The sequence below is a fragment of the Anabrus simplex genome, chromosome 6, assembly GCF_040414725.1.
Source record: "Anabrus simplex isolate iqAnaSimp1 chromosome 6, ASM4041472v1, whole genome shotgun sequence".
NCBI classification, from domain to species: Eukaryota; Metazoa; Arthropoda; class Insecta; order Orthoptera; family Tettigoniidae; genus Anabrus; species Anabrus simplex.
This window is the reverse complement of record NC_090270.1, coordinates 221997624-222010150: the sequence shown is the minus strand read 5'-3', so window position 1 is coordinate 222010150 and position 12527 is coordinate 221997624. Positions and strand designations below refer to the sequence as shown.

Below are 12527 nucleotides of genomic sequence, written 5' to 3'. Positions count from 1 at the left end.
TAATTATGAAATTAAACTTAAATAATAGTTATAAATAAAACGTAAGTTTCTGAGAGTTACTATGAAAAAACATTGCATTATATACTAATTTCTTAAGTCTATGTACCATTTACAAAATCTCTTTTTAAATACATTTCTACTATTTATGTCTCTAATTGCAGCCGGAAGGGAATTCCAGGAGCGTTGTCGTAACTTGATGTATGGTAAATGTGGGAAACTGGGAGTGAGATTTCTAGATCCTAATGGGTGGGTAGGAGATAGGGATCTGCGCTCGGATGGCCTTCATTTAAACCGCAGTGGTACGTATAAGTTAGGAAATTTGTTTGGAAGGGTAATAGGGAGGTACATTCAGGGAAACGGGATGGCCTAGGGAGCGGTGATAAGGGAACAGGGAACTGGAAATCAAGTAGGGATGACATAAAATTGTTAGTGTTGAACTGTAGAAGTATTGTAAAGAAAGGAATAGAATTAATTTAATAGATATATATTTACCAGATATTGTAATAGGAGTTGAATCATGGCTGAGAAATGATATAATGGATGCAGAAATTTTCTCACGGCACTGGAGTGTGTATCGTAGAGATAGGATAGGAAAGGTGGGAGGGGGAGTTTTCATTCTGGTGAAAGAAGAATTTGTAAGCTACAAAAAAGTTAAAGATGAGACACATGAAATTCTAGGTGTAAGGCTGATTTCTAAAGATAACAGGCAACTTGATATATTTGGAGTGTACAGATCGGGAAAGGGTAGCACTGATGCGGATTCGGAATTATTTGATAGGATAGTCAGCTATGTGGGAAACGACATGGAAAGAAATGTGATTGTAGCGGGAGATCTGAATTTGCCAGATGTAAATTGGGAAGGAAATGCGAATGACAGGAAGCATGACCAACAAATGGCAAATAAGTTAATATGGGAAGGACAGCTGATTCAGAAAGTGATGGAACCAACCAGAGGGAAAAATATCCTGGATGTGGTGCTGATAAAACCAGATGAGCTCTATAGGGAAACTGAAGTAATAGATGGTATTAGTGATCATGAAGCTGTTTTTGTGGTAGTTAAAAATAAATGCGATAGAAAGGAAAGTCTTAAAAGTAGGACTGTTAGGCAGTACCATATGGCTGATAAAGCAGGTATGAGGCAGTTTCTAAAAAGTAACTATGATCGGTGGAAAACGGTAAATAAAAATGTAAACAGACTCTGGGATGGGTTTAAAGAAATTGTTGAGGAATGCGAAAACAGGTTTGTACCTTTAAGGGTGGTAAGGAATGGTAAAGACCCACCTTATTATAATAGAGAAATAAAGAGACTAAGAAGGAGGTGCAGACTGGAAAGAAATAGAGTGGAAGTAAGGAGAAATTGAAGGAACTTACTAGAAAATTGAATCTAGCAAAGAAGGCAGCTAAGGATAACATGATGGCAAGCATAATTGGCAGTCATACAAATTTTAGTGAAAAATGGAAGGGTATGTATAGGTATTTTAAGGCAGAAACAGGTTCCAAGAAGGACATTCCAGGAATAATTAATGAACAAGGGGAGTGTGTATGTGAGGATCTTCAAAAGGCGGAAGTATTCAGTCAGCAGTATCTAAAGATTGTTGGTTACAAGGATAATGTCGAGATAGAGGAAGAGACTAAGGCCAAAGAAGTAATAAAATTTACATATGATAACAATGACATTTACAATAAGATACAAAAGTTGAAAACTAGAAAAGCGGCTGGAATTGATCAGATTTCTGGGGATATACTAAAGACAATGAGTTGGAATATAGTACCATATTTGAAGTACTTATTTGATTATTGTTTGGTCGAAGGAGCTATACCAGATGAATGGAGAGTTGCTATAGTAGCCCCTGTGTATAAAGGAAAGGGTGATAGACATAAAGCTGAAAATTACAGGCCAGTAAGTTTGACATGCATTGTATGTAAGCTTTGGGAAGGCATTCTTTCTGATTATATTAGACATGTTTGTGAAATTAATAACTGGTTCGATAGAAGGCAATTCGGTTTTAGGAAAGGTTATTCCACTGAAGCTCAACTTGTAGGATTCCAGCAAGATATAGCAGATATCTTGGATTCTGGAGGTCAAATGGACTGTATCGCGATTGACATGTCTAAAGCATTTGATAGGGTGGATCATGGGAGACTACTGGCAAAAATGAGTGCAATTGGACTAGACAAAAGAGTGACTGAATGGGTTGCTATATTTCTAGAAAATAGATCTCAGAGAGTTAGAGTAGGTGAAGCTTTGTCTGACCCTGTAATAGTTGAGAGGGGAGTTCCTCAGGGCAGTGTTATCGGACCTTTATGCTTTCTTATATATATAAATGATATGAGTAAAGGAGTGGAATCAGAGGTAAGGCTTTTTGCGGATGATGTTATTCTCTATAGAGTGATAAATAAGTTACAAGATTGTGAGCAACTGCAACGTGACCTCGAAAATGTTGTGAGATGGACAGCAGACAATGGTATGTTGATAAACGGGGCTAAAAGTCAGGTTGTGAGTTTCACAAATAGGAAAAGTCCTCTCAGTTTTAATTACTGCATTGATGGGGTGAAAGTTCCTTTTGGGGATCATTGTAAGTATCTAGGTGTTAATATAAGGAAAGATCTTCACTGGGGTAATCACATAAATGGGATTGTAAATAAAGGGTACCGATCTCTGCACATGGTTATGAGGGTGTTCAGGGGTTGTAGTAAGGATGTAAAGGAGAGTGCATATAAGTCTCTGGTAAGACCCCAACTAGAGTATGGTTCCAGTGTATGGGACCCTCACCAGGATTACCTGATTCAAGAACTGGAAAAAATCCAAAGAAAAGCAGCTCGATTTGTTCTGGGTGATTTCCGACAAAAGAGTAGCGTTACAAAAATGTTGCAATGTTTGGGTTGGGAAGAATTGAGAGAAAGAAGAAGAGCTGCTCGACTAAGTGGTATGTTCCGAGCTGTCAGCGGAGAGATGGCGTGGAATGACATTAGTAGACGAATAGGTTTGAATGGCGTTTATAAAAGTAGGAAAGATCACAATATGAAGATAAAGTTGGAATTCAAGAGGACAAACTGGGGCAAATATTCATTTATAGGAAGGGGAGTTAGGGATTGGAATAACTTACCAAGGGAGATGTTCAATAAATTTCCAATTTCTTTGAAATCATTTCGGAAAGGGCTAGGAAAGCAACAGATAGGGAATCTGCCACCTGGGCGACTGCCCTAAATGTAGATCAGTATTGATTGATTGAAATTGGGAAGCTCAGCAGGGAAGATGTTTCTGACCTTGTAGGTATACTGTTTGGGGATGTCAAGTATTTAAGATCCGTTGTCAGATAACTTGGTGTGTCTCTACAGAGGATGTTGTAGACAATAGAAACTGAGTGAAGGTTTTTCTCTCTGACAAATATAACCATGATATGATATATGACAATATCTGGACATATTTAATCCAAAACAGATGCATTTATTATAAGCCCACTGAAGTTTAACATTAAGTGTGGTGTTTGTATATTTTAGTGACTTTAAAGAAATAATATTTGTAGTTACAAATAGTACACAAGGATATTTTAAAAAATTGTTGTATTGCTATTGTATTATATAAATTGATTCAGTAAAAACATGAGACCAAGGTGTAACAGTAGGTGGCTTACATCTACACCATTTTGTAGCTTTCTTTATTTCAAAAGTATTTCTACCACTACTTTAAAAAGAAATTACATTTTCATTGCAAAAACTTTGAACTAGTTTTTATATTCAAAACGTTATGATTTAGGCCTGCCCAAAATGATTTATGATGCATACTTTCAAACACATCACTGACATGTCCCAAATCATCTATTTTACTATCAGAGTCATCTATATCACCTTCTACATTAACTACAATATGTAGTCTCCTCTTAGCCTTTTCATGACATCTTTATTCCTATAATCATAGAGAATACTAGCTTGTTAGATGATACATTACATTCACTTATTTCTGTTTACTGCATCCTTGATTCATAAAAGTAAAATAAATGAAAACTGCTATCAAGTGCCATCTATACCTCTAATAACTAAAGTTGATATCTGACATCTAGGGTTGGAGGGAAGAGCATTGCACGTGCCATTTCACGATGTTGCCACATTCCAGCATTCCTTTCTTTTACCCCTTGCTTCCCACTCACTTGTTCCCTCATTCATTCTGACCGCTGTGATCTGTTGTAGACTACCTGGGCAGACAGTGTCGTCCTATTTGCGATCACTCTTATCAGTGACATACAAACAGTCAGGTTGCTGTGAGGGAATTCCTTACTGAAGGATTAATACAGGAAGACATCCCTCAAGTAACTGGTGAAACTGGAATTCTTACGAATCGTATGTTGAAACTCATTAAATTACTTATATTTATCGTTTGAGACTGATCTGTTAATATTGGGACTGACAGAGAATAAACAGGACTCAAAACTTTTATTTAGAGTTACCAGATGGTTGTGGGTGTAAAGGCGGTTAAATGAGTTTTAAGAAGTAGGACAAAAGATGGGCATATTAAAACCGTTGAATTTTACAGTTTCCAATTTCAAAACAAAGGATTTTTCATTTTCACTTTGCTTCTTTGACAGTGCTACTGTTTTTGAAGTAATTGTAGCTCATCTCAAACTTAACAGTTAATTTACACTTTCTTATACAATAGGGGACAATATTAAATTAATGCTTACATAATGCTCAAACTGTTCAAATATTTATATGACACGTTAAGTAAACAGCTGCTCAAAATATAATTAGCCAACTTTCCTCTCTCTCTATGTATGTCTACCCCTCAGTCTCGTTTTTCGATACCAGGTCGGGATGAGATGAGATTAATTTATACAGCATGTTTCTATGGCGAGATGCCCTTCTGGCACCAATCTCAGTTGAGGAGCTAATGAAGATGAAATGTGTTATGGTGAATGAAATTGGGTAAGGGGTGCGAGGACTCAGCTCTGGCCGATGGATAGGAACTGTACCGGCATTTGCCTGGAAGTGAAAATATTAAACCACAGAAAACTATAGACATAATATTGTATAGGCTTTTGGGCTTGTGCCATGGCAAGAAAATAAGGTGAAATTCTTAACATTTCACAGAAAACTGTGCTCTGCGTCCTCAGAAGAATTCTCGATTGTCCACGAGAAAGGCTTATTAAACAATATAATGAATATAATGAAGAAGTTGTAGATTAAGAAATACCTTCTGTAAAGAACTCGGCTATTGACTCGATATGTGCCGTGTGACGAATGGTGCTCATATTGAACAACTTGTAGGACAAAGTGTTTGAGTTGCTCTTTCACTCGATGTATTATTTAAATATGTAAATTCAATGTAATAAACACTAGAGAGCCTTTAAAACCCAATAGTCATTTTAAAATCCTCTTTATTTAGTATATAAAATTCCTCAAATTTTAGAACTTAATTATAAATTCAAATTATTTATTAAACTACCTTTTTATGAAATAACTAGCCATAATCTCCTCCGTTCCTCCTTCCTGATCCTTAATTAAGATTACATAAGCAGACAAATGAAATATGCTCAACAAACCCAAGCATCAGTGAGTGAAATTAAGATCAACTCTGTCTTAAAGTTTGACGTTAGTCACATCATTGAGAGTATAATATTGGTAATTCCTTTACATCTACTGCAAATTTTTCACCTACCCCCTCTGCTGACAACATAGCTCATTCAACAACCATAAGGAGTATTCTGTTACCTATAATAGTGATCATCCATGCCACAACGTAAGACAAGCTGCCAATCCAGATGATGCACATGATGAAGGTAAGAGGAAACCAGCGCTTGAAGCGAGGTTTCTCGCAGTCTGGAATTGTGCCCATGAACACCAGATGGATAGGCCATATGAGCACCCACAACATCTGGTGATACCAGCGCTGTTCTCTTGGCCATCGGAACAATGATGAGCTTGATGCTATAACATTATAATTTACATTTATTTCTGCATATTTAAGAAAAGTTATTTATCTTTGCAATGAACATTTCATTCAACATAACACTTAATACACATCAGTAAATGTAATGGAAAGAGCACAAACAACTGTATGAATATGCACCACAGAACAACAGGAAGGATAAAAACATACAAAAACAATCAACACAATGACAGGTTAGTGTGGTCTAAGGGAACAAATAAAGAAAAACAAGGACAAAGATGGAAACGAAGGATAAGCCCAAACATAGTATATTTAACATACGATGTCATCTTCAGCAATAGCTTCCACCTTATCAACTTTTCCAGATTTGTTTCTTTTCAGTTCTCTATGAGTTTGTTTATGTTTTCTAGCTTCTACAAGTGGGCAGGCATCTTTGAAAGATCTTCATTCTTGATTTTGGAAGTGCTGGTTAGGAGAGGGAGGGGAGAGATATAAGGAAGAGAAATTTAAACAGGTGGTTAGATAAAAGGAGCACTGGGTAAACACAGAAGGAGAGAAATCGAACAAGTTAAATACCATATATATAAATATAATTATTTTCCAGTAAAAAGCAAATTCATCTCTGTACAGGCCACGAAGGCCCTTGGAAGGGTGGAAGGTAAAGGCTTCCACTATCCGTAACCTCGGCACTTGATGGGGTAGAGTGGTTTGCTCTTTGACCTCAGGAATTAACCTGGTACTCATTTTTGGTGTAGGCTGAGTGAACCTCAGGACCATATGTACCTCCGGAAGTGGAAATCTCATTTCTTAAGTTTCTCAACTTCCTGATGGGGAATGGAACCCACGTCCTTCCAGAAGAACCGAGCATGCCTTTACCACCTCAGCCAGGCAGCCCCTATTATTTTCCACTCATCGTCGTCAGCGGCTGCAACTCATATCCGAGTATACATATTCTTCAGTAATTTACATTTTCACACTCACAAAGCTTTGTGAATATGTTTCATATGACTTAGTAGCCCAATCTTGGCGTGAAACATACGTCCTCACAGATCACATGAAATGGAAGGGAGAGGGCGGAACTGAGCTTGACAAAGCTTCCATGCTTGTCGTTTATCCTCTTCACATCGCCGTCGTTCCTCTTCAAACATCAAAACTAATGCAGGGACAGTGTGGCACCAAAGTGTACGATTCTCAGCAAGTGCATGCCAGGAATGAGTGTTAATTCCAGCTCTTTACATAGCATAGTAGGTACTTATGAAAGAGAAAGAACCTGCCTTATAGAAAATTATTATAACTGTTAAAAGGATTTGTATAGATGAAGTTATATTGATTCTTACCCTTTTATTTTAAAATTGTGTTATTCATTTTCCTGGTCTAGAAAGCCAAGAATAATGGCCGAGAGGATCCGTCAAGCTGACCACATGACACCTCATGATCTGTAGGTCTTCAGGCTGAGCAGCGGTTGCTTGGGAGGCCATGATCCTTCAGGGCTGTTGTGCCATGGGGGGGTATTTATTTTGCAAAATGTTATAAAATTTCAATTTCTTCACCAAAGAATATGCCACTTAGAAAACAATTTATTTATGTCTGAAGACTGAACAGATTACTAAATACTCTACGATTCCAGTAGTGAAATCAAAAGATCGCTTCATACATAGATATTGCAATAATGGACTAAACACTGAGCTTTCATAGAAAAGTGTGAACCTTACCAGGTGGCTCAGGTGGTGATGGAGGGCATGGTGGACTTTGCTGTAGAAGTTCGGCAGGTGGTCCTTTCAGACTACCATTCTGTTGCTGAGCAACTGCCTCATCCGTCTGCAGTGGCAGCTGAACCTCACCAGCCTCTGGCCGCAATGGAATACAACAGACACACAGAATAACTAAACAGTTACAGATTACTTTTCAAGGAGTACTTACCATACAATAGCCACAAATTAAGATAAATATTATTGTAATGTGAACAATGGTGCAACACTGGAATAAAAATTATCATCCATCAGTATTATTAAATACAATTCAATACTCTGTCAACAGAAATAAAGAGAAGTGTTATGTTGAATCTATTACAGAACTATTTAAAATAGTCTTACTTGAGTCTGCCTTGCCAATACACCTTATAATGATAGAAAACCAGTTTTACTTGAGTCCGCCTTGTCAATGCACCTTATAATGATAGAAAACTATAGTTTTAAAGGCTATTTTAACATGATGTTTTTAAAAACATTAGTGACTTTATAAATTTCTTCGTTGAACGTAAAGGTAGAAAATAAAGTAACAATAGGTTTTTCTTTCTTCAAAGTGGTTAAAGGGCGATGTTTGTATTTATTGATAATTCTTTCAATGAAATAACCATTGTATCCATTAAGTTTTGCAATCATACGAATATTGTTCAATTCTTTTTTAAGATCACTTTTGGGCATTGGTACAGTAAAGGCTCGATAAACCATGCTATTGTATGCAGCTCGTTTATGGATTTGGGGATGTGAAGAATCTTGACGATTTGTAGAAGCTGTTTGGGTAGATTTTCTGAAAATATTATATTTTAAGGAGTCTGGTTGTCTAATGATAGTCAAGTCAAAAATATGTATTCTTTGTTCATTTTTCAGATTCAAGCATAAATTTTATGTGTGGGGTCAATATTGTTGAGGTTAAAAAGAGTGGTAGCAGCATCTGTTGTGCTCTCATCTAAGATTACTAAAGTCTCATCCACATATCTAGCCCAAAACAGAATATTGTCAAAGTTATTATTGTTATCAATCTTAGTATGTTCTAAAAAATCTAAATAAATTTCTGCCAAGATACCCGAGGCCAGCGATCCCATGGCCAAACTTTCCTGCTGATAGATAACATTACTGAAAGTGAAATAGTTATTATTTAAAACTAGTTTCAGGATAGACATAAAATCTTGTATTTCTAAAGTACTTAGGTGGCTATATTTACTTAAATTGTTTTCTATGATAGGGTATAATTTAGACGTTTGAATACTAGGATACATATTTACAATGTTGAACAAGTGAAGGGAATGATGAGGTTGGATACAAAATTTACTTAGTTTCTCTATCAGTTCTGTAGTATTTTTAAGATATTTTTGAATGAAGTGAGATGTCTTATACAGAGGGCTTGGTCTATAATTGATGATCGGGCGAATGGGGATGCCGGGCTTGTGTACCTTAGGAAGGGCTTTAGCAGTGGGAAGGCCTGGGGGGTCTTAATAGTTAATTTTGTTTTTTCTTGATCCGTTAAAAGGAATGAAGTATTCTTTAAAGTTTGCTTAAGTAGGCGTTGGATTCTTTGAGTAGGGCCTTTTTAACTGTAGAAAATGAACTTGAAAAGAATTCTTTAGTTTTAACTATATATTCATTTCTTTCCATTATAACGGTTGTGTTACTCTTGTCAGCTTTTGTGACAATAAGATTATATATAATTTTCTTTTTAAGAGCGCATATTTGTTTCTGTTCAATGACTGATTCCTTATTACTGCTATAGTTAGGGGGGTTGCTATTATTATTTGAGTTAAGAATGTTATTCATTTTTCATTTTACTTCAAACCTCATTTCATCCTGTTTTTCTATTGGCAATTTACTGATGGCTAGTTCAGATTCTAATACCATAGTGGTAGTGGTATTAAGTATATTAAGATTAGACCTTTGGCTAGAATTGAAATTTCTTCGTCATTCAAAGGTACATTGGATAAATTAATAATTGGTGGATGAAAATGATTCATTGTGCTAGTGAAATTTCTATTTTCATTAACATGGCTGTTGCTAGGTTTAGAGTTCTTTAGTGTGCAAAGCTTCTTATCTTGGGCTAGATGTGTGGATTATACATACTTTAGTAATCTTAGATGAGAGAACAACAGATGCTGCTACCACTCTTTTTAACCTCATCAATATTGATCTACACATAAAATTTATGCTCAAATCTGAAAATGAACAAAGAATACATTTTTTAAACTTGACTATCATTAGATAACCAGACTCCTTAAAATAAAATATTTTCAGAAAACCTACCCAAACAGCTTCTACAATTCATCAAGATTTTTCACATCCCCAAATTCTAAATGAGTGGCATACAGTAGCATGGTTTATCGAGCCTTTACTGTACCAATGCCCAAAAGTGATCTTAAAAAAAAGAATTGAACAATATTCATATGATTGCAAAACTTAATGGATACAATAGTTATTTAATTGAAAGAATTATCAATAAATACAAACATTGCCCTTTAACCACTTTGAGGAAAGGAAAACCCAATGTTACTTTATTTTCTACCTTCACATTCAATGAAGAAATTTATAGTCACTAACTTTTAAAAAAACATCATGTAAAATAGCCTTTAAAACTATCAATAATAATACAACAATCTTATACAACTCTACTTCTATTAATAAGACTAATAGTTTTTCAAAATCAGGAGTGTATAGGATAAAATGCAACAGCTGTAATTTTTCTTATGATGGAAGAAGCTTTAACCTAAGATACTTAGAACATGTCAATGCCCTAAAATACAATACATTTTCAGCAGTAGGACAATACAAGCATAATTACAATCACAAATTGATTGACATTAAGCAGGATATGGAAATCCTCAAAGTTATGAATAAAGGACCCCTCCTAAACATAGCAGAAAACTGCTTTATACATTTGCACCAATATTTTAATCCAAATTACAATCTTGATGACATTCCTATTTCCTTTCTTGAACAATGGTACAATGCCAATCTTCAGGTGTCCTTTCATCCTTCCATATGGCATTGAGGGCTCAGTACAACCACTGCAGTCCAATGCTTCCTGCTGCCTTAATCATATCAGAAATCTCCTTTAAAAATAAAGAAACATCTACTTTTTTATTTTTGGAAAATTCACTTAGATAGGTGTTGGGAAGGATTGATAAAGGGTTTGAGTTATTTTTATGCGGATACTTATATCTCAAAAATTGCAGATGTTACAGACGTGGAAATAGGTATTTGGACTCTCCTTTAAAAATAATGACACATTCTTTTTCGACTTGAGAGAAGAAAGAATACCAGTTTCTCCACTGATACTTTTCAGTAGAGATTCCAATCACACTACTGCAGCTGCAGATGTTAGTGAAAACAACGTGGTGAAGCGGTGAGTAAAAGTTTGCTTTACTCAGTGGCATGCAATGAACCCCATCTACCCCAGCGCTGCTGGGGCAAAGAATTTTGTATTTATATTGTCTTATTATTCCTTAGAATGCTTTTTATCAAGTTTAAAAAACTGGAAAGAACTAATTCAAGCCAAGTACAGCAGTTCAGCACTCTCCAGTGAGCTGGATTTCTTTGCCGGCGCAAACCCCAGCGAAATTCAAGTCACTCTGTTGACGCATGCACTTGAAGTGGCCTTGTCCTGAGGGCGGGTGTGATCTGTGGGCCACGCTTTAGATTCACAGTGTCTTATAGCGACAGACCAGCTAGCTTCGATAGGGTGTGTTAGTTGTAGCAGTTAACACTCGAAGTGTTCAGTGCCATGCATCAGAGGCTTCAAGAAAAATATCAATATGATAACAGTATAGCCACTTGCTCATCATCTTGCTAATACAAATAGAACTAGTTTATGAAATCAATAATTGTAATATAAGTATTTTAATTTTGGATTTCAGCATGTATAAAGTTTTTGGGATTATTCATTGATGACCCCAATGGCACTACAGCCCTTGAAGGGTCTTGGTCTACCAAGCAACCACTGCTCAGCCTGAAGGCCTGCAGATTACGAGGTGTCATGTGGTCAGCACGACGAACCCTCTTGGCCATTATTCTTGGCTTTCTAGACCAGGGCTGCTATATCATCATCAGATAGCTCCTCAATTCTAATCACATAGGCTGAGTGGACCTCGAACCAGCCCTCAGGTCCAGGTAAAATCCCTGTTCTGGCTGGGAATCGAACCCAGGGCCTCCGGAAAATATTTAGGTTGCCCAGCATGAGCACAGAGCCAAGTGCAAAGTACAAAAATGTTATATTTTGTTGCTGTGCACCCATGGGTTCGCCTATAAAGGTGATAGGGTCTGTGAATTTTTGTACTATTCTTCTTGGATTATAGATGAAGTTTTCATAAGTTCTGTTGCATTTTTCATGAATATAATAGTGTTGTTCGTCATGTGGAATACTTTTCCACACCAGCCGTCGCTGTACCAACACTTAGTAAGCGAGTAAAACTGTAAGTACACTTTCTTTCTTTCTTTCTTTCTTTCTTTCTTTCTTTCTTTCTTTCTTTCTTTCTTTCTTTCTTTTCCTACAACATTTTCCCACACCTGTGGATTGTGGGTGTGAACTGTGTCGCACATGGGTTTGGCCCTGTTTTATGGCCGGATGCCCTTCCTGACGCCAACCCTATTGAGGGATGTAGTCACTATTGTGTGTTTCTGTGGTGGTTGGTAGTGTGGTATGTTGTCTGAATATGAAGAGGAGAGTGTTGAGACGGACACAAACACCCAGTCCCCGAGTGAGAAGAATTAATCAGAAGCGATTAAAATCCCTGACCTGGCCGGGAATCGAACCCGGGATCCTCTGAAACTCTAAGTACACTTATGTTCATAAAATCCAGAACACCTTGAAAGACTAGATATAGGAAGTTCCTATTCACAGAACATATGCATTAGTATGTTCTGAAGAAATGATTAGC

The 12527-nt window shown here is 36.6% G+C and overlaps 1 protein-coding gene across 2 annotated transcripts in view; it reads right to left on the bottom strand.

The window, feature by feature from the left end:
• The window catches only part of zyd (sodium/potassium/calcium exchanger zydeco), a 273963-nt gene that overhangs the window by 31535 nt on the left and 229901 nt on the right, over nucleotides 1-12527 (bottom strand). For both annotated transcript variants that reach the window (XM_067150202.2, XM_067150203.2), the window contains exons 6-7: nucleotides 7597-7731; nucleotides 5707-5922 (exon numbers count right to left, since the gene is read on the bottom strand). In XM_067150202.2, the coding sequence (XP_067006303.2) occupies nucleotides 5707-5922; nucleotides 7597-7731 (351 nt within the window). The remainder of the gene's footprint in view (nucleotides 1-5706; nucleotides 5923-7596; nucleotides 7732-12527) is intronic.